We start from the raw sequence: 22,991 nt of genomic DNA on the forward strand, positions 1-22,991 counted from the left end.
GATGATTTAACCACATCCTTCCTACCTACTCTTTGAACATGGCTAGAACAACTCTCATGTAGGCTCATCTGTCATCAGTGCACCAAGGTGGCTTCCCCGCTAGATTAGTGGCTCTTTTTTCAGGGCCAGCATCTTTCTCTGATTTATGGCTGCACAGGCCCCTCCTTCTATCGACCTGAAGCATTTGTCTTATCCCATCCCTGCAACATCTCTCTGATTTTACAGAATCTCAAAATCAGTGTATTCTCTCTCAGCTAGGAACAGTTCTGAATGTCTGAGTGGAAGCTGAGAGAATGTGAAACAGGTCCTTTTGATTTGTAGAGGAAAGTACCTAACGCCCACAGGGCATATGCAATAGTTCCAAGACGCCCTTGTGCCCCGCCTTGAGAAGACCTGGTCTAGGAAAACTAAAGTCACGAAATAGATTGCAGGTGAGGATTATGCATAGGACTTTGTTCCTTTATTATGAGCTTTTGTTATTACAAAAATTACAAACATTTAATTTATATTACCCACTGTAAAAAAAAGACACTTGAGTAAATTTAGGTACATTTGAAAAACTGAGAATGAAGAATGTCGTTAAAGGTTAATAAGCTGACTAGATATTTTAGAATCTAATCATACTGAAAATGCCTTATTTTCAAATTTATTTTTTAAAGAGTTTTGTAAACTCATTGACTTTGTCGCATGTAAATAGATTTTTGTGAGAACCAAGTGAAACAGTGATATATGTCATTCATATTTTGCATTTAGCATATCTTTTTATTAAACAACACTCATTTTTCTAATTATAAATGGGAAATCTGATCTCCATAGACTAGTGACATTTTAGTGATAATGTAGGAAAAACTAGAAGAATTATCTAGTTGTGAGATCTTTTCAAGCTACACAAGTGTCTCCCTGAGACCTAGCTATACGTTTTAATCCCAGCCCACATGGAAGCTCAAACGTCATACTCTTTGGTTGCCTTGGAGCAGAAAAAAACTTAATAACTACCATGGACTGAACTATGCCCTCGCCTCCAATTCTTATGTTGAGGCCCTAACCCCCAATGTGACTGTATCTGAAGATGGGGCTTTTAGGAGGCAATGAAGGTTAAATGAGGTCATAAAGGTGGGGCCCTAACCTGCTGGATTTGTGGCCTTATGAGAAGAGGAAAACAGAGATCTCTCTTCTCCCACGTTGTGAGGACACAGCAGGAAGGGGGCCGTCTACAAGCCAGGAATAGAGCTCTCACCAGAAACTGAATCAACCGGCACATTGGTCTTGGACATCCCTGCCTCCAGAACTGTGAGAAATAAATTTCTGCTGTATATGCTCTGAGTATATGCTCTTTGTTTTGGGAGCCCAAGCAGACTAAGACAGTGACTATTATTATGGAAAAATTTATAAAAATTACAAAAGAAAACCATACAAAGCTATTGTAATTGAAATTTTTGATTGTTCAAATAATATTTATTCTACATATTATTATAAAACAGCATATAGTAATTGTACTAAAATTAGAAAAAGAAAAGGCACCAATAAGGAAATGAAAATTCTATCACCTACAAATAACCACAGTTATTATCATTTTAGTAGTTATATTTCTATGGTTTCTGTACAGTTACGTTCCTTTTGCCATTGTAATCATAGTAGATCACAAGGTATAAACAATTCTGCAACCTGCATTATTCACCTAACAAATTATTGTGACGTTTTTCTCATATAATTTAACATTCTTTAAGAAACATTATTTTCAACGGCATCGTTATCTTCTGTCAAATAGATTGATTGTTATTTATTTATCTGGTTTTCTGTTGTTTGCCATTTAAAGTTGTTTTTAAATTTTTGCCATTATAAAACATGCTCCATTGAATGCATTTATATGTAAATCTATTTAATTCCCTGATTATTTCTCCCAAATAAATTCTTAGAAGGATCGCTAAGTCAAATTGTATAAACATGCTTGACAATTTTGATAGCTATTACCAAATTGTTTTCTAGGAATATTTCAGGAGTTTATGCTCCCACAAGTAGCAAATGAGAGTTCCCACCTACCTGTGGTACACATGGGATATCAACAGTGCTAAGCACGGTCATTTAGAAACATGTATTTTCATGTTTGACAAGAGAAAATGTTCTATCCACAATTTAATTCATATGACTTTAATTACTTGTAAAGTGATTTTGCTTTGCTTTGTTTTGTTTGTTTCACTATTTATTAGTCATCTGTGAATTCCCAGTTAAATCTTTTGCTATTTTTCTATTAGAAGTATTTCTCACACTAAGATGAGTTTTCTTTTTCTAATCAGATAAAGCTATTATATGTAACTTAATCACATTTATTGTAAAAAATTTCCAATTTTCCATTTTGTCTATGGGATTTTTTAATGGACAGAAATTAATATATTTTATAAGTTTGTTCACTGCTTTTAATGTTCAAATAGTTTTTTGAGGTCATGTAAGGATTCATCTGATTTCTCTTCAAATTTTTTAGAAATGAGTTTTTTCTGGTGTAATGTTTGAATGAAGCTATTCTTTTTCTGCTTTATGTAGTTGGCTTAAAATAATCATTTCAACCCTATTTACTGACTAATTTTTTTTGTTCTCCCCACTAAGTTGGAATAGAAACTTTATAATATACTAAATTCTTATACATGCGAGCTTCTGTTTTTAAGCTATATAATGTACCGAATACTTCCAGATTTATTATAGTTTAATAATATATTTTAATGTCTGATACAATTACCTATTGCTGTACTCTGTTTTCAAATTTTACTTGAATGCTCTTCTTGACTGTTGATTCTTATAGATCGATTTTGGATTTACATTTCAACACTCTAAAATCATCCTACAGGGGTTTTGACTGGAGTTGTGTTAGGCTATTAATTAATTTCATAAGAATTGACACCTTTTACAATATTCAGTCTTTGCAGCTAGATAGCTAGATTGAATTCTTTCTCATTCTTTTATATATCTTTGTTTTTTGTCCCTCAGTAAAATTTTATGAGTTTTGTAAGAGTCTCACATTTAAAAATAATTGTTATTCCTAGTTCGTTTTGCTATTGGGATGATTTCCCCTCACTATATTTTCTAAACGCCTATTTTTGGTGAACAAAAAAAAAAAAAAAACAATTAATGCTTTATAATTTATTTTATGCTTGGCCACTTTATTAAGCATTCTTCTTTTTGTTACTAATTTCTCATTTGAGTCACTTAAATTTTCTAATAATGAAATCATAAATTCATTAATCATGATGGTGATGATTTTGCTTATTCTTTAGGAAACTATGTCTCTTCTTCTGATTTTATGTTTTATTACACTGGTTATAATGATAAAAATAAATATTGTTAACAAAGGGAAAAAGAAGAAATGGTATCTTTTGCCCACGTGAATAACTAGAAAGTTAGAATGATTTGATTTTTCTTTTCCTTGCCCATGGTTCTTTTTGTTGATATTTTTTTACATTTTCACTTTATTTTTTTCCCCCATGAAGACTTGTTTTAAAATTTTTAATTCATTTATTTTTCTGACTATTTTTGTAACAGTTTTAATCATGTTCTAGCAGTCTTACTACTTAATATTAGTAATTTTATATTATGGTTTTCCCATAGTGAAAGAATTTCATTCATTTCTTAATAATCTAAAATGAATGTGTGTAATATGTTTCTGAATTTTTTTATATATGAGGATATCATTTTTTTCCTATAACCAAAATAATAATTTAGCTGGATACTAAATTCTTATGTTAAAACTTTCCCCCCTAAAATCTTCCTGTATTAAACTCCACTTTCTTCGGTGTTCATTGTTGCAGAAAACAGGGCTAAATGTAACTGAATTTTCCCCGATGTCTGAAGCTCATATTTTTCACCAAGTTAAATTTAAATGTTAGTCTTTTTTTTTTTTGTTAACTTTGACTTATTATATGAACCTAGTTGATCTGAAGATATGGGCCATAATTTGGGACAGGAAATTTTTCTTCTCTCTATATATATTTCTTATAATTAAGTTTAATTTATTTTGGATTCTTCTCCAGTAACACGAATAATGTATAGGTTTAATATTGGATGTCTTGACATTCTTCCTAGACGTTTGCCTTTCTCTGATAAATCTTATGTCTTATTTTTTCGCTATACCCTATGAGATTGTTCTCAACTTAGTCCTCCCGAATACTGATTTGAGTCTGCTTTGCTCTGCTTCTATGATAGATTTTAATTATACTATTAGAGTCTTTTATTTCCTTACCTTCTCTCCTCTTCTCATTCAGCTCTCTATTCGTACCAATTTGAAACCCTGTTTCTTCTCTTATTAGCTGTGTGACCTTGGTTATGATATTTAAACACTCTGTTCTCCATTTTTCTCATCGACAAAAGAAGGATAATAGTTATTTCCACAGAATGAAATTAAATTATCCGTGGAAACTTTTAGAAAAGTTCCTAGCCCATAGAGATGTGGCCCATAAAATGTATATAGACCATAAATTTTAGCTGCTATATTTGTTACTGTTGTCATCACCATCATCATCATCATCATCATCACCACCATCATTGTCGTCATCATCATCATCATCATCTTTGTCACCACCGTCATCATCATCACCACCATCATCATCATCATCATCATCATCATCATCACTATCATCATCATCGTCACCATCATCCTCATCATCATCATCTTTGTCACCATCATCATCACCATCATCATCATCATTTTCGTCACCATCATCATCATTGTCACCATCATCACCATCATCATCATCGTCACCATCATCATCTTCGTCACCATCATCACCATCATCATCATCGTCACCATCATCATCTTCGTCACCATCATCATCATCATCATCATCATCTCTGCCATGCTCCCTTTCTTTAAGCTGTTGTCATCTAATTTCTGTGTGTGTGTGTGTGTTTATGAAAGTCATATTTCATTTACTTTTGGGGGAACACAGCACAGATACTTTCTAAAATGTACTCTGCTGTAAATCTTTTTCTAAACTTCACATTGAGTATAATGTACCTCTTTCTATTGTTGTAGAATATTTTCATAAGGCTCATATTGTTGCTGTTTTTCATTTCTCTACTTATACCTCTTTGTACAGGGTGTAATTTCTTGACAGTAGACAGGACAGATTATTTCTCTTTGGTTCCCCTATATTTTCCCTTGGGAGCCATAAGGATTCTCCCCTCAATCTTAAGTGGGAGGGCTGGTTCATACGCACAGTATTTAGTCAAATTGCTGCTGACTGGCTGACATTTAGCAGGAGAGGTAGGGCTGCATTTAACATCATTCTCCTGCTGCTCTTTTCTGATTATCCCACTCTACAGAGGGGAATGTGGTATTGGATAATTTTAGTTATTATTCAATTCATTCCTTTGCTCAAAATAGCAGGTGAAACTGCACTCTGAGCATTGCATTGTCTCATCACTCTTGTCTTGCTTCATGTTACTGATTCATTTACCAGATGCAAGATGACCTGTGCTCAGTATTGTCCCCTGTCAGTCTGCATTGTTGTGATTTGTAGCCCCTAAACAGATCTAAAAAAGAAGTATTAATGGTGATTTGGAGCTGATGTGGACCTGTCTCCTGTATTTTGAAGGAACAGGTGTATGATAGGTGAAAGTCATATAGGTAGGTGTGTAGAAACCTCTTACTTTCTTCCTGCTTGCTTTCATTATTTAGTCTTAAAGTCTTAGTCACACTTTAATGGAACTGCCCTTAGGGGTCTGGCAGCATGTTGAGCAATCGTTCTAGTACTGTTGACACTTTGCGTCTGCACATGTGTTTTTATTATGAATATTTCAAGGAAAATTGAGAGAAATTGAATAAGTCCCCTCCAGATAGATTTTAAATTTACCCAGTTGAAAAAAAAAACAAGGAGTTCTTAATCATAGAATTACGGAATCAGAGAGGTCTTAGACCAAAACTTTTATTTTATATAGATTATATAGAGACTCTTTCGCAGGGAAGTTGCCTGAGTTGTCTGAGGTCAAACAGAGGCCAGAGCCCAGGTCTCCTCACCTCTAGGCCAGTGCTTTTGTTCTTCTAGTTCCTTGCTTGTTGGGGGAAAAAAAAATAGGCTATTCTAACAAGTCGGGATTCTCAAGCCGGAGTTGTTCCTATTTATGCATTTCTTAAATAGCAAGAAGTCTTTTTTCCACATGGAAAACTGGAGAACTGAAAGAAAACGTCTACTGAACAGCACTGACACTCCTCATTGTTCCAGCACTGAGGGAAATTTCCTGTTTCCTCCTTCCCATTTCCTTCTATACCTCTTTCTAACAATCACAAGTAAAATGAATATTCAAATCAAGATAATAGTTCTCTTAAAAGAGTTGATTCTTTAGTACTCAATTATATTGCATCAATCCATCTTCCAATATGTCCATCCCTTTGTGTTTCAGCTGCTAGATGACTGCTCCTCTCGTCTCAAAATGGTCCACCCAGCCAGAACACTGTACACCCCAAATGGAGAGCCGATCCAGTCATGGGATGACATAGAGCGAGACATGGTCATCTGTGTGTCCACGGGACACGGCTTTATAACCCAAAAAGGTATGGGTGACAGAAGAAATAAAGCATTCAGTTTTTTTTGCAAAGAGCTTGCTTACTCAATTTTATATCCCATTATGATTTTCAGTAACTGCCCTCCTCTATACTTTTCTACCCCATATTACTAAAGTTAAATTTATATACTTATATGCTGGCCCTTCACTGTTGACACTGTTTGCTCTAAAAAATTCAGTGAATGTTATGTTAGTTTTGAGCCTTATCCAAGGGGCCTATTTGCAGAAATTCTAAAGGGCCTAATCTGAAGGTATTTCCTTAACGTGAACCCGGAGGAAAGTGAGGCTCCACTGACTTCCTACTTTTCAAGTTATTTAAAACTTAATGTTTTATTAATAGCAACTATTCAGTTTGCAGATTTCCTTTCTTGAGTAATAAGTAAATATATGCTCGTTTTATCATCTTGTCTGTTCCTTGATAATTTTCCTTGATTAATCATAGCAGTGGAAAAGAACATATATTTGTTTTTAAACCAACTCTTGTCCGGTATCCTATTTATCCTGAAGAATCTAAAGCCCTTTTCTGTAGGTAAGCATGTATTAGCAAAGACATAATTTTTCGAAAATTCTGAAGAACATTGGTATCACTTTAGGGGAAATTAAATAGGTTGGGTAATGAGTTACCTAGGATTCCTAAAATAATAAAGCTAGATTACTCTTTTAAAATGTTTCCGTAAATTATTATTACTACCTTATATATAAGGTATGTAAACCAAATGCTTTTAAAACAGTTGTAATCATATCTTCACATTTAGCCCAGAAGGGACAAAAGACTGGGAATAAAGATGAAAAAGCAGAAAAACAGGCATTTAGTGGGATGCCCAGCACTGTTCTGAGGGAAGCTACAACTATTCCTCCAGCACCTTCCTATGTTAAGGAAGAGCCTCCAATCTTTGTATTCTTTGTGTTCTGTTGTCCTAATCACTCAGCATTACGCGACCCCCAGCTCTTACTATGTGATTACTTAGAACACACCGAAGGTGGGGTTCTTATCATCAGCAAGTATTAGTTGACAGCTTTCTGTTTTCCCGAAGTGCATAGCTCATAGAAGAAATCTGTCAGGGTTCCTTCCCTGAAAGAGTTTTCAGTCTGATTAAGTACATGAACCCACTTGAAATATTACAGTACAATTGAATAGTAAGCCAACCAGTGGTGAAGGAGGAGGTCCTTTCCAAGTGCCTTCATTACTTCTGCTTAATCTTTCATACTCTTGGGATGGCCTTCTGTTGTCTGCACCCCACCCTGTGGGCCTCACTGTGTTCATTGGGCCTTTCTGTTCAATGAAGCTAATTGTTTGGGCACCTTAGCCAAAAGGATACCCAAAATACAGTGAGAAGTGAGAAATGCAGGCTGCTTTCCCAGAAGCAAGCTTGTTACCAGGAAAAACTGTGAAGGGAAGAGCGAAAACGAGAAATGCAAATATTATTCTCCCCACCCTTTTCCTCCATGTTACCTCTGTGGACCTGTGACAAGACTGTGTAGACAAACGTACATTTTTGCATCTTCATTTCTGTAACCACATGAATTGCTATGATGTGAAAGTTGATTTTTTTTTTTTTCCCCTATGAAAGCAGGTCCCTATATTACCTTCATATTCTGAAAGTGTCAGTGGTTTTCCAAAATTGTCTGAATTCTTTCCAGGAAGTGACATATGTTCTAGAAAATCTGATTGATAGCGGACTTTTAATTTAGTTGTTCTTTAGAGACATATTTTACTATATGAGTGCCATTTTACTGTTGGTTTTTTTTCCTGAAATAGTTAAGTTAGAAATAATTATTTAGTAGAAATCTAAATATTCAGAATGTTTTTAAAAAAGAGAAAAAAGAGAGAAATAAATGTATTTATTAAGACACATTTAATTAATCGTTTCTCTCATAATTTTTCTGTTAATTTCTGTCTTAACTATGTAGTAGAAAATAAGACAGCCTGAGAGTTTCAAAACTAAACACTACATAAAAACAAAAAACTATATAATAACTATATAATAACACTATAAATAACTATGTTACGTGTATTTTATGTACTGCAATGTAAAAATATTTAGCATGTGGAAGTTAGTCATCAAAGAATCACATTGGGATTTTGAAAAATGAATTTGTTTTGGCAAAACAAATTAGACACTGTTAGAATGGTTTCTTTCACACAAACCCCAACAAAATTAAAAGAGTGCTTTATGCCTTTTGTCATGAGATCTGAACACTGTTCTCACTGCTGTGTTTACCATCTTTTCAGTGGGTTCAATTTTCAGACCATTGGAGGTTAGCTTTCAATTCAGGCTTTATAAAAAGCCTGGAAAGAAGCTCTCTCTAGCAACTGCCATTCTGTAAAAATCCAAAGAATGTTAATACATATCTGGTGTGATAAGCAAGTCAAGTGTGTAAATGAGAGAGTCCAGCGTGGGAGTCGAGGATTTCTGAGGGAATTTCAAATGTTTCATTACCTTGGACTTTTAATTGTTTACATTGTTTATCTCTCAAAATAATTTTCTTTTCTTTTCTTCTTCTTTTTTAAACAGAATTAAAGCAACTGATGGAGGTCAGAGCAAATTATGCCCGAATCCGAAGGCAGCAGGGCCCTGAAGCCACAGACATTGTGGTGTCTCCATCTGAGAAGCTGCAGTGTCTGGTACGTCCTCACTGTTCCTAGCAGTGCCATCACACTTTTTGTGCTGTATTTTGCAGGTATAGCCCATGTGTATATACTCATACACTTGCTATGATGTGATTATTAGCCATCCTTTTTAGTTTTCTGTAGTCTCTTTAAAAAGTTTTTACACTTCACATTTTATGGAGAGTGGCATTTGATGTCTCAAATCTACTCTTGGAAAGGCAACAAAACTAGACAAAGCAATGCCGGTAAATAACTATGTTAGGTGTATTTTCTTCCAAGGGAAAAAAGAAAACTACTAGTTATTACTGAAAAATAATTTAGTGGCGTAAAGTAATATATATACATATATGTGTGTGTGTATATATATATATATATATATAATATATATATGTTTTATATATATATATTAAAATAAAATAGTCTTTTTGACCACGTCACATTAAATTTGACTCAGACTCAGCCACCATATTTTTCAAACATCCATGTTAAAATCCTCCATTTATGAATGAAAATGAAATGGCCGATGGCCACCAAATGCCACGTGAATATATCTTCCCTCCTCCAATTCCCCCTCAGTTTGGCCTGTAGTGACAGTGCAGGGCTTGGTGGGGCACAGCTAGAGGTTTTTCACAAGGGTGAAGCTGGGTAATTCCTGGCATCAACGCAGTAACCAAAAGTCATAGACTGTGTCCTCAATACAGAAACTCTGGAAGAGGATCTATGCACTATTGGAAGGAAAAGCCATGTAATGATTTTTGTGTGTGTGTGTTGTTTTATAAAGGGATCAAGGGATATTTTTAACAATCTCAGGTATCAATCCTACAGGAAGAAAGGACCTTACCTGTCAATTTCTTCCTGCTATGAAGAAAGAATCATTTTTTTGTTTGTTTTTAATAGCAGTGACAAATCAGAGTTTGGTTTCTGGTCCTAGTGGAAAATTTCCAGAGAAATGTTCTTTTTCTCTCTCCTCTCCTGAAAGCCCTTCACAGCTCTGTCTGAATATAAATTGCAGCCTGGCTAGGTGTGTACAGAATGGCTCAGCTGGGCTCACTCCTCAACCCCCCACTTTAATGTGATGCTGGAAAGCAGTAGATCATTTCTATTGAAGGGGGCTCTTGGTAATTGCTGCAAAAGGCCCTGTATTTACTCTCAGTCTGCAAATCAGTAGGGCTGCATGAATAAATTCCTACTGCCTCCAACGCTGCTAAAAGCAGTGCACGTGGAAGTGAAATTTCACAAGTTACATCCACAGCAATTTGCCCTTTTGCAGACAATTTCCCTCCGTGTTGTGCGACGTTAGAGATGCAAAGGCATTCCAGAACAGCTTTGTGACCTGTAGGAGAAAAAGATCGCAGGGGACCCCCATTTTGCTTTTTGTTTTTATTTTATTTTATTTATTTTATTTTATTTTAACAAGAAAGAAGAGTTAAGGAATGTACTTCCGGTCAGAAAATGGGCCAACAATGTTCTTAACCTGCCGGACCTCTCCTTAGAATGACTGGATCACCATCCCATACACACAGTGCTTTTTAATTTGGGGCTTCAAAATTCCTTGAAAACAAAGACATTTCTCTGGGTGCAAAAGTGCCTATCATTTTGCTGCCAAGGAGAAGTTGATTTGCTATGAAAATGGCATAATTTCACTCTGGATCAAATGTGCAAATTCCTGTGAAGTCTTCACGGTTGCATGTGAATATGCCTGAAGCGAAAATTGGTAATATCACACAATGCTATCTCAAGCACCAGGAGACATGAGGCAAAACTCTTAACTGAACTTTTCTATTACTAGTAAATGGGGTTTTACAGGTAATATAACAGTCATCAACACATCACATTTTACCAGCAAGGCAGCGACACTTACTCTGTTGATGACGGCCAGCCCAGAGTAGCTGGGCCATTCATAGCCACTTTTAGCTTAGACTGAGAACAGCCCCTCTCTTTCCTTATTATTCACCTTCCTGTTTGGTTGGCTGGAAGGTGGACTGGGGAGCAGTTACTCTACCTTCAGCAAGGACTCTAGGAGAAGACTATTGCAATTCTGTTCAGCCCTCCTGGGCTTTTAATAAACCCAGTAATTTCCTTTGGGGACATGTTTATCAAATTTGAATCAACCTCATATGTATAAGTCACATTTCAATATTTTTCTATCAACTGGAAACCATTTATTATTAAATACTATAGCAACCATCCTCGAGTCCAAGGCTTTCTCCAGAAATTTATTTCCTGCTGGTTCACAAACACCTGTAAGGTGAGCCAGATGTTAATGAATAGCGCACCAACATTTCTGATTGTCCTCAGAAGGAGGACTTTTCTGGATGTTTCTGCCCCACTGCTAGCTTTGGTTGCCTGATTACGTGTTGGAGTGAAGTGGCATGTTTCTGAACAAGCTAACTAAAAACACTGTGCCTGAAAGTTTGACAGACATTGTGAGATTAGCCAACGGCATTTATAAATAAGGAGCATTTTATCTGTGTGCTTATATCAGCTTTATAAAACAGGACATATTAGTAATGATTCAGAAGACAGAGGTAGTTTCGTAGAGCGATAACCATGAATTTCCATTTTTTTTCCTGGATTATTCATAATAACTAAATATTTTTTTGTGTGAGTCAAGAAGACAAAGCAACAAACAAACAAACAACGGCAATGAAAGGTAAACATAAATCTGTTCTCTTTCACGACAGAATCATTTAGAGATTGTGGCCAGTAGCTTTTGCAGCGTTTGTGGACTAAGCTTTAACAATTGCCTAGGTGTGCTCAGTGGTACTGAGATTTGTTCACCGAGGCAGCCAGTGTTTTCTGGCATTATTTGGAAGAGAGCGATCAAAGCTCACAGGTCTGTGTTAGTCTAAATTGCCACAAAATCAGATGCAAATGTCCAGTTAAGTGGAATTTGGGCCCGGTGATGCTCCTCGGATGTTTTTATTAAATCAGTGGCTCCAGTTCCCTTCAGTGGCAGAGCACATCTCAGCCCCTCCTAAGGGTAGGTAAGCAGAAAGAGAAAGCAGCAGCTTTCTTCTCAATAACAATAAACTAGAATTCTGCATAACTGCCCGGTTTGGGGCTGCTGGGCCAGAAGCAACTGCAGAGCAAGATCAACAAAGACCACTTAGGCGTGTGCTGATGAAAGTAAATGGACCCACTGGGTGACTGGGGGTGTTCAGTGGGTGTCTGCTGCCGGCTATAGTATTTTCTAATTCTCCGAGTCTGTAATATGAAACTACTATCAATAGGCTGTCACCCTGTACCATATGTGCGAATAGAAATATGAGGAGAGAGGACGTGCTTATGCCCAGGGTGCAACTGGGTTGGGGGAGGGAGGAAGAAAGGAGACAGGAAATTATATTTATATGACAAGTAAAACGGTGATTCCGAATTGGATGTGCTATCACTCATTGTCGGCTGTATCCCTGTGCCGGTTTAGGGATAGATATACGGTTCAGTCAACCGCCGGATCCATTAGGTCCTGGCTTATCAGTCCTAGAAGTTTCAAACGTGGGAATCAATAGTGAGGTTTTAGCCTGGGTGAGGATGCTGAGGGTCAACTGTGTCAGAACAACCGAGACAGCCGGGCAGTCAGTCTCTAGGTACCACCGCCAGCAGCTGTTTTAAAGGAGATTGCCCACAGGCGCCCTCTCCGCAAGGAACCCTGCAGACTGTGCTGGAGAGGAAAGGAGGACAGGAAAGAACTCTCAGAACTGCTAGGGTTACTGCCCCCCTAGTATAAGATTTGATTCTATCTCTTTTTTCATTTTTGCCCCTTTCCCCTCTTCCTTCCTTTCTTTCACACCTTGCATTCGGGCCCTCTCGTCTCAGCCTTCCTTGCAATTTCTCTTCTAAGGGCCTTTAGATCCCATCTTTTATGTTAAAAACAACCATCCCGGGAGCCATTTGTGGATCAGTAAGGGTGCTTTCTTAACACACTTCTCAGAGTTGAATGTTCCCAGGCAGCACCTGTGGAGTTTGATGGAATGCAGAGTCCCAGGCCCGACTGAGAACTCCTTGCTCTGAACACTTGAGGTGGGGGCAGGGGCTGAGCATTTAAGATGCCCCTGGTATGGAGAGTGCTAGCTGAGAGCACTGAGAAACTGGCTCAGGAGTTTGTGACTGACAGCTGGGCGTGGCCGAAGCTCTCAGTTTACAGAACGCTTGTGGACTGGAACACTTCCTCTTGCCTTTGTGCTCAGTGGTTATGAAGACAAAGAATCAGTTGCTGTGTGTGTGAGGGTTTGAGTCTAAATGCCCTCACGTTTACTCATCACCATTTCCTGGAGAAATAATGGAAATGTTCTTGGGTCGGGACAAACCACCCAGAGTGTGTCACCAGGACCCAGATATTGGAGGTGAAACAAGTGAATTTGAGGTGGGGAAGTTTCCCCTGTTAATTAAGCTGCCTTCAGTGCTGATAAAAGTCTTCCTATTTTAAAGGTCACAAGAATAATGCCAGGGCTAGAGTATATATATAAATAAATATATATATATATATATATATATATATGGAACAGAGTTATTTTGAGGATGGGGGAAACAGCCAGCTTCCTGGAGTTTTCTCATGCATTTTTTATATGTGTAAAGAGAAAGAGCTTTAGAACAGGCACCAGGGTCCTATTTGCCGAAGTGACCTTTCTCCAGTGAAAGAGCTTCTTGTTAGACGGGAGGCTAGAACCTCTCTGTTCTATGTTTGCTCTAAGTCTAGTTTATGTAGAGGCCTGAGCCACCCGCATCCCTGGTGGGCTCATCTAACAGTGTGAAATTCCACAGGCTGTTATTTCAGTTCAGTAACATGTGCTCTTAGAAATGATAATTTTGAAGATAGTTCTCTCGCCCCATAAGTGAAATCCATATAGGTTGAGAGACAGACACTTTCCTTAGAAGACAGCAAATGCAAATAAAAAAGGTTTTTTTTAGGAACTATTCATATATAAATATAGCCAGGTGCTCACTGTTCTGGGTGCTGGGCACACAAAGGTGAATGCAATCGGTGTGTGGCTACTTGGATGGTGCAGACACCGCAAATGCTGGAGTAACAGGTATGAGGTGAAGTGTAGGGGAAGGAGATGAGCTGGATTCTGAAGGGCCTTGTAAAGGTCCTGCCAAGGCGTTTGAATTTTTCTGTTTTAAGTGCAGTGGGCAGCCATGAAAGGACCTATCTGTCCAAATGGCCACCCAGTAAGTCTGCCATTCCCACTCTTGACTTCCCCGTTTCTCTCTGCTTCTTGCTTCTTCCGCCAATTTTCTGCTTCTCCACGGGCTCTTCTGTTCTATGCTAAGATGCTCGCTTGCCTACTTACAGTTTCTGCTGCTTCATGGCTTCTGTTTTCTGCCTCCTCTTGATATTTCTTGTGGCTCCAGGGCCACACTACCATCTGACTTACAGTTTTTATGTCTTCTAATGGAAGATTGAATGGCTGGAGGCCAGCCAGTAGCTGCCTTAGACGCATTTCTTCAGATTAAGATGTCAGGGATCACGTGATACAAAGCACAGCTTGACTGTGTAAGCAGTGGTGTGGGTTGATCTTTCCTTAGGTCCCTGTGGACGTGACTGCCATTCGGGGCTCCATGCCATTTTTGGTATAGACGCCTAGTCCTGCCATTGTTATGGTCCTTATCTCCCGTCACCACTGAGGGATGAAATTAGCAGTGGACTCAGCTGGGCTGTCACTGTCCCTCTTCAGCCGTGAGACGCTTGCCCTTGGGTGCATCTTCAAAACTGACCCTGATGGGGTAACCTTGGGGATCTTTGCTATACAGGCGACACAAACTTGAGGTTGAAATCTATGACTTTGGTTACAATATCCGAATGGATACCATTTGGACTCCCAAGTTACACTTGTGAATGCAAGCAAGTTTATCCGAGAAAGTGGATCTTGCACAGATATCCCAGCAAAACTGAAGACGTTCTGGCATCAGGCAATTTTTCCAAATCAATTTGGAATGCCAAACTCTTTTTATTAGACCTTTCTTTGCTTCTTGTTCAATGCAGTCATTTTGATAGGCTGAGTTCCATTGTGGAGTTTAATTTTTTTTTTTTTTTGTTACCATCTCGCCCTCTCCCGAGGGAGGCCAGACTGGCTAACAACTTTCTTAATGTGCTTTGAAGTTGTTTAGTTATACCGTTTTATTTCAGATTGTTGCTCACATGGATAATACTGATGGTTATCTTTATTTTGTATTTATTTTATTTTTTATCATTCACATTCTTTTTAAATTTATGGGAGTGACATTGGTTAATAAAATTATGTAGGTTTCAAATATACAATTCTATAATACATCATCTGTATATTGCATTGTGTGTTCACTACCCAGAGTCAGTTCTCCTTCCATCACCATATATTTGACCCCCTTTACTGTCTTCTACCTCCCTCTTCCCCCTTTTCCCTCTGGTAACCACTAAACTGTTGTCTGTGTTTATGAGTTTTTGTTTGTTTGTTTGTCTTGTTCATTTGTTACTTTCAGTTTTATATCCCATATAAGAGTGAAATCATATGGTTCTCAACTTTTTCTGTCAGACTTATTTCGCTTAGCATGATAATATCAAGATACATCCATGTTGTCACAAATGGTACTATTTCATCTTTTCTTATGGCAGACTTGTATTCCATTGTGTACATATACCACTTCTTCTTTATCCACTCATGTATGGAAGCACACTCTGGTTGTTTCCATGTCTTGGCCACCATGAATAAAGCTGCAATGAACATAGGGGTACATATATCTTTATGGATAAATGTTTTCAGATTTTTGAGGTAGACACCCAGAAGAGGGATTGGTGGGTCATATGGGAATTCTATTCTTAATTTTTTGAGGAAATTCCATACTATTTTCCACAGTGGCTGCACCATTTTACATTCCTACCAGCAGTGTATGAGGGTTCCTTTGTCTCCACAGCCTCTCCAACACGTGCTATTACTTGTCTTGTTGATGATAGCCATTCTAACAAGTGTAAGGTGTTATCTCCTTGTGGTTGTGATTTGCATTTCCCTAATAGCTAGTGAAGTTGAGCATCTTTTCATAATACTGATGGTTTTGTATCTCATCAGTGTATATCCCCAGCCTTGCTCCACTCCAATTGTTTATCTAAGTTGTAGTCAAAATGATCTGCCTAGAATGAAAATCACATTGTGTTACCCTCTTGCTTAAAAACTTTCAGGGACCTTCCATTGTCATCAAAATAAAGAACAGACTCCTCCCTGTGGTACCCAATGCCCTTGGGAATATTGCCCCCCCCAAGCCCTGCAGCCTCAGTTTTCACACCCCTTTGCTCACAGAAATCTGCATCCCACTCACCTTAAATGTTCGCTCAATTTCTCCCAAATCGTGTGTTGTCTCCCACTTCCTTTGCACATTCTCCTCCTCCAGCTTTCTCGGGAAATTGTCCCTGAGCACTGCCCACACCCAGCTCTGTGGGAACTTCCTTCATCTGTCCCCGTGTCCCCTTGTTTACCTTGCTTCACCACTGTTGACATATTCTTTCTTCCACTGGTCTATAAACTCCTTGAAAGTAAGGCCAGGCTTTCAAACCTGTATTCCCAGTATCTGAATATTTCTTACCATATAGCATACATTAGTGAATATTTCTTGAATGAATCTAAAATTTAGGGTAACTGGTTTAAAAAGGTACCAGCTTTTTAACATAGAAATTGAATCAGAGTCTGATTTTTTTTTTTTTTTTTGGATGGAACTTTCTTCTCACATGCATTGTTATGGACTGAATATTTTTGTTTCCCCAACACTCATATATTAAACTCCTATGCCCCAATGTGATGCCATTCAGAAGTGGGGTCTTTGGGAGGTAATTAGGATTAGATGAGGTCAAGGATGGAGCCCTCATGAATGGGATTCTTGCCCTTATAAGAGAGCTTCCTTCCTCTGCTCTCCTCGCTGCCATGCGAGGATACAATGAGAAGTCCACAGTCCACAACCCAGCAGAGGGCCCTCACCGGAACCCAACCATGCTGGCACCCTGACCAGAAACATCTAAGCTCCAGACCTATGAGAAATTAATTTCTGTGGTTTCTAGGCCTCTGGTACTTTGTTATAACAACCTAAGCTTTGTTATAACTTTCTCATAAAACAAGTCTTTTACTTGTTGGTAAGGCAGTATACACTGACTAAATTTCCTTTATCGCAAGGCAAACCAAAACAGTGTTGATTGTGATCCCGTCTTTGCTAACTGTAACGTTCAAAACACTCCCAAGGCCTGATAGAGTGGAAAAGTCTCTTCTCTCATCAGTGCCCAGATGGACCCTTTGCTCGCTGCCTCTGCTGCAGGCAGCCTGGCTTGGAAGGGAAGACATATCACCCCCTTTCACAAGTGTGATGATTTGTGGCTGAGAAGGGAGAGCCTGCTCTCTGAACCACATGCCCCCTGGTGCAAGCAGGCTAAGGAAAGATGAATGGCATTATAAGACAGACATCTGAATGTTTCGTATTAAATTAGTCCCACAGAGCGCCCAGAATTCTCATTCCATAAATCACCAAGTAAAATAAACTCACTCCCAGGTTAGATTGCTGTGACTTTGGCCCTTGGTGTCATAGATAATCTGAGAACAGTTAAACATTTGTCTGAAATAGTAATAATTTTCAGCATATTTACTCAGTGGCATAGAGGTGACCCAGACTGATCTCTGTTGCCAGAAACAGCATGTAAATGGGAGTCAGCCAATTTAGGAGATTTCCAAGTAAGAGCCACTGCTCCCTACCCCCTCCACCTACTCTGAAACTCCCATGGGCTCTGGAAAGGAGCTGCTCCATGCTGGGGGCTGCGATGAGCAAACTTCACTCACTCCACAAAGTAGGTGAGGAAGAGCGCTGAAGTGACCCACCCCTTTGTTAAATGCAGTTGCAGCACCATTTTGAAATTCACCTGCACGTTGTCTTGGTCTAAGTATCATAAAGCTAGGAAGGACCTTGATACCACTAAAGCCACATGTGGGGATAGAGCCCCAAAAAGCAGTTTCCAGGCTCTCAGCCTCACATGGAAAGGTGCTGGCTCAGGTAGTAAATGGCCATCGACTGCGATCAAATGGCCATCAGCTGTGGCTAGTTGGCCGTCAGCTGTAACCAGTGAGCCATTGGGCACTAATATAACTGCCGTGGCTAGGCTAGCAAAGAAAGGGGGAGCTAGCAAGAAGATGGTGGCTGAGTCTGCAAGCGGTGCAGTGAGGGTTGAGAATTGTGTTGCTCCTGGTTCCTGTGTCTCCAACACAGCTGCCAGTGAGAGTATAGTGGTGTGACTCCCCTACCTATGGCTCCGTGGGTGTTCCTTTTTGGCCTCACCATGTCCTGCTTTCTTGTGTGGGGAGTGGGAGCAGAGACCCCACAGACCCCGCCTGACACCCCGCACGACACATGGCGTAGTAGGCAGGATCCCCTGCACTACACCACATTTCTTTTCAATGACAAAGTTTTATTCTGAGACTATTTTACAATGCATAAAATATTGTACGATACAATCCAAGGATACCTTGGATCTATTCAGTTTCTTCCATTCCTAACCTGACACCGTGACTGTTGGGGACCTAATAGGATGAAACATTAGACTACGGTTCATGAGACCATTCAACTCGATGCTAACTGGTTGGAGGCCAATCCTTCTGAGCTCCTGTTTCCTCTTCTATAAAATGAGGAAAGTAGGCTCTTCCATCTCTAAAGTCCCACCCAACTTTAAAAGTCTCATTCTGACTCAGTAGTGAGAGACCATTGGGGAACAAGAGGGACAGCCAGAATTCCAGGTGACCTTGGGAAGCCTAGCTCTCTGTTTGGTACGACCTTTCGAACAGGTGGTCACTATGACCGGCATCCAGATCACTTTGGCCCTCAGAAACCCAATCCAGGTTTCATCAGAGCAGCAGAGGGAGGCCACGGCCCAGCTTAGTGGTAGCCAAGGACTGGAGGTGGTTCCTCTCAGGGACTTGGTGTTCAAGGCCTGACTTGAGTCTTGCCTCCTGCACTATTGAGCAAGTGCTTTGGCATGAGGATCAAATACGAAACATGGAAGGGGGTAGGGGAACCAATGCTGCTTTGAATGTCTCCACGTGCCAGGCCAGCCGGACCTCTGACACTGTTGTCTGTTTCATTCCATACTCATGACCACCTTCAGAAGGAGATATTTTTTGTCCTTTCCCATTTTACAAATGAGGAAGCTGAACTTCTGAGTGGTGATAGATCTTGCCCGAAGCCGCTAGCCAATAAGTGGCAGAGCTGGTATTCGAACTCAGATCTGCTTCTTCTCAAAGCCTGTGCTGTTTCCATTCTACCACCCTAGAGCCGCTTTATAAGTTTTCGATGCCATAGAAGTTTCAGGCATGGTTGTTGGTAATTCTAAAACTGAGTTCACTGGATGCCTTCATCAAGGAATCACTTTATGGGTTAGGTGCTACCTGTCTGGAAGATTTCCCTGATGATGGCTAAGTTAGGCCAAGTGAGTTACCCTAGATGCTCAACCCAAGGTGGGAGGAGCACAGCCCAGTGTGTGGCAGAGGCCCTCAGTAGCTCACCAGGACATAGCAAGCCATCGGGGGTCTCACTTCTTATCCTAATGGCTGAATTCATTCGTGTATTAGTTGCTAGGGCTGCCATAAGAAAGTACTACAAAATGGGGGCTTAAACAACAGAAATGCATTGTCTCAGAGTTCTGGAGACTGGGTGTTGGCAGGGTTGGTTCCCTCTGGACTGTGAGGGAAGCATGTGCTCCATGCCCCTGCCCTAGTTTTGGTGGTCTGCAGACAACCTTTGGTGTTCTTCGACTTGTAGAATCATCACCCGATCTCTGCCTCCATCTTCCCATGGCATCCTCCCTGTGTCCCTGTCTGTGTCCAAATTTTCCATTTTCATAAAGACACCAGTCATATTGAATTAGGGGCCCACTGTACCCCAGAGTGACCTTGTCTTAACTAACTACATCTGCAATGATCTTATTTCCAAATAAGATCGCATTCTGAGATGCTGGGGGTTAAGGCTTTGACATGTGAACTTGGGGCGAGGGGCACACAAGTCAACCCTTAACAGTCGGCAAAAAAAAAAGTCCCAGCCACGCAAGCACTTCATCTGAGCACAAGTGCTCACCATTAAAGATCACAGCATTCTTTCTTGATGGCCTGTCTCTCTCCCTTTTATGTCTCTCTTGTTTCTTACTAACACTGAAGTCTGATATTAATGGAAAAACCATTAAAAAAAAACTATTATCCTATGAGGTAAAGTGAATGCACTCAACTGTAAAAGGAAGACTTATCGATCAATTTCAGGTAAACCTTGCTTGTCTGACACTTTGCAGCTAAGGAATGTGTTTTTATTGCCTGGCCAGATAGTTCAGATTTCCGGTCAGTCTTAGTCAAGACCCTTTTTATAACATTGATAAAATTTTATCACAGAGCTATGAAAACAAAATTAGATTTCATAACTCACATCAGGCCTTGAAAGGGATGCCTCTATAAATTTTACAAACCTTATCAAGTTTTAATGCACCTATTCTAATAAATATTTGTAAAATAGCAACTTCTGCTAAACTTCATATATATGTATGTGTGTATATAAATAAGCATGTGTATATGAAAAATATACATGTTTTTCTCTATCTTATAGGAAAGAAAACTTTCTTCGCCTACTTGAAAACAGAAGCGTGTGATTGAAAGGCCAGTTATTTAGATTGCTGATCACTCTGAATTTAGGAAAATCTACTTTTGCAAAATAAATCTGTGTAGTTTATTTAAAAATTAGGTCCTAAAATTTATTCTTCAAAACAACTGGATTTTTCACAGGCAGATTTTGAAGAATTACCACCACTGATAAATCAACTATAAATGATCTATACATTTCTAATAAGACATATCATAATCAAGGACAATGTTAGCCATGGGGATTGTATATTCTAGAGTAATCCTGTGTACACTTATAGTTTCTCCAGTGTACATCGTGGCCTGTTGGGGGAAAAAAACTTGCATATATTTTGAGCACATGTTTTGTCTCCCCAGTAGGTGGTAAGTACCTAGAGGGCACAGACCCTTGTTTTTCATTTACTTGAGACAGAGCTGTGTCCACAAGGACTCAAAGATAATGCCCCAAATTCCCACTGCCAGAGCAGCGTGGTGGGAAGGTGAGGTTCAGCCATCTTCCACTCTTGTGCTGGACCACAAACTGACATTACAACTGTACAACGGGAATAGAGGATCTGCTTTATAGAATTTCATTTCAGTCAGCTGTGCAGGGAATGAAATCCTCAGAGTCAAATGAAATGGACTTATAGTTGGATAATCCTTTCTGCTTTTCAGGGGCAAGAAACACTTCTCCAAATTGTGCACATGAAAAAAATGTCATGGTGTAAACTAGGCATATTTGTAAAATATGTCTTTGATGACTATACATCTTGGTTTCAAATGCCAAGTTTAAAGAAACATCCAAAAAATTATGTGACATTTCTTATAAATGAATTCACTACATTCAGAACCTCAACAGACTATAGTAAAGGAGTTCTCAAACTGTTTTGGTTCACAGACTCCTTTGAGATTCTTTTGAAAAGCCATAAACTTACAAAATGCACAGACAAAACATGTTTTTTAATACTTTTCCATGGGATTCACAGGCCTACCTGAAAAACATCTGTGAACGTCCAAGTGAAGAACTCCTGATATAAGAAGATATTTCTGATTTCCATAACCTTTAGGGTTGGGGGAACATAGGATCCTTCCCTCTCAATGGAAGATTTCAAAATACAAGTCAGATGAAACAGTTTCTAACTCTCACTATTGTAACATGTTATCTTGTTACATTCAAAAACAATAAACCATGATAATTTCTTACTATCTTTGCGTGTAATTTTTCATCTATGAATCTTAAGTGGGAAAAGAAAAGGAAATATAAACTTCTTCAAACATTGTTGTTAATTTTGGGCATTCCTTGGAGAAAACAACTTATTACCTGGAACAAAAAAGCTAATTAAGTTGGCATTTCTTACCATCATAAAGCCCTTTTACTTGCTGCTTTTATATGCAGAAGGGAATACATGCTGTTTCCCTTTTGTCTGTCGGGAGAATAACAGGGGACACTGACAGCCACGGCAGTTGGGATGAAACTCAGCAGAAGAGTGGCTGAAGATGTCTGGAGCCTACCTGCAAATCAGTAATACCTATTCTTTGAACAACAGAGTATCTTGGGTTGGAACCCCCCGCTATCTCCACTGCTATACTTTTAGTTACACTTATTTTTTATATAACATGGTGATGTTTCCACACGTTCAGATAACTTTCTAAGTTATTTTATTCTGTCATGTTACAACTATACTTCAGTTAATTTAGTCAAAGCTTACCATACTCTCAGTCAGAAATGATGTTAAAATGCCTTTTAACTCTGTGTAAGGTATTGCTTAGAAACCTCCTTGAAACTATTACATTTTTATATGAAAAATACATTGGAGTATGATTTAATGTCACTGTCCTTAGCTAGAGTTCTCAGATTAGAAAAGGATGTTGAGTTAGGAGCCGAAGACACCCTCCAAGGCTGCTCTGTTTTCTGCTTTGTTCCCAGAGCTCAGCACAGTGCCTGGAACAGAGTAGGTGCTCATTAAATCTTTGTGAAATGTCAAATGAGGAGCTCGTTTCAACCCTGACTGTGCTTCTTACAACCCCTGGGACATATCTATTTTCTCCTCTGGGAAATGAGAATAATAATATCTCCTCCTACCCCCAAAAGTTGTTTTTTGCATCAGATGGATAAAGCATGAAAAATCATTTGTCCTTTTTTAATGAAGAACAGAATAGTCTTCAAAAGTAGTTGTAGGATCCCATGCAGATATAAAAGAAGACTTAGAATTCAAAATAAATATTTTATTTTAGAG

The 22,991-nt window shown here is 38.9% G+C and overlaps 1 protein-coding gene across 2 annotated transcripts in view; it reads left to right on the top strand.

Annotated features, from left to right (window-relative positions):
• The window catches only part of DCDC1 (doublecortin domain containing 1), a 382,228-nt gene extending 360,312 nt beyond the window's left edge, over positions 1-21,916 (top strand). For both annotated transcript variants that reach the window (XM_033119858.1, XM_033119859.1), the window contains 3 exons: positions 6,388-6,538; positions 9,066-9,175; positions 21,741-21,916. In XM_033119858.1, the coding sequence (XP_032975749.1) occupies positions 6,388-6,538; positions 9,066-9,175; positions 21,741-21,791 (312 nt within the window). In that variant the 3' untranslated portion in view covers positions 21,792-21,916. The remainder of the gene's footprint in view (positions 1-6,387; positions 6,539-9,065; positions 9,176-21,740) is intronic.
• The last annotated feature ends 1,075 nt before the right edge of the window (positions 21,917-22,991 follow it).

This window comes from Rhinolophus ferrumequinum, chromosome 11 (genome assembly GCF_004115265.2).
Source record: "Rhinolophus ferrumequinum isolate MPI-CBG mRhiFer1 chromosome 11, mRhiFer1_v1.p, whole genome shotgun sequence".
Lineage (NCBI taxonomy): Eukaryota > Metazoa > Chordata > Mammalia > Chiroptera > Rhinolophidae > Rhinolophus > Rhinolophus ferrumequinum.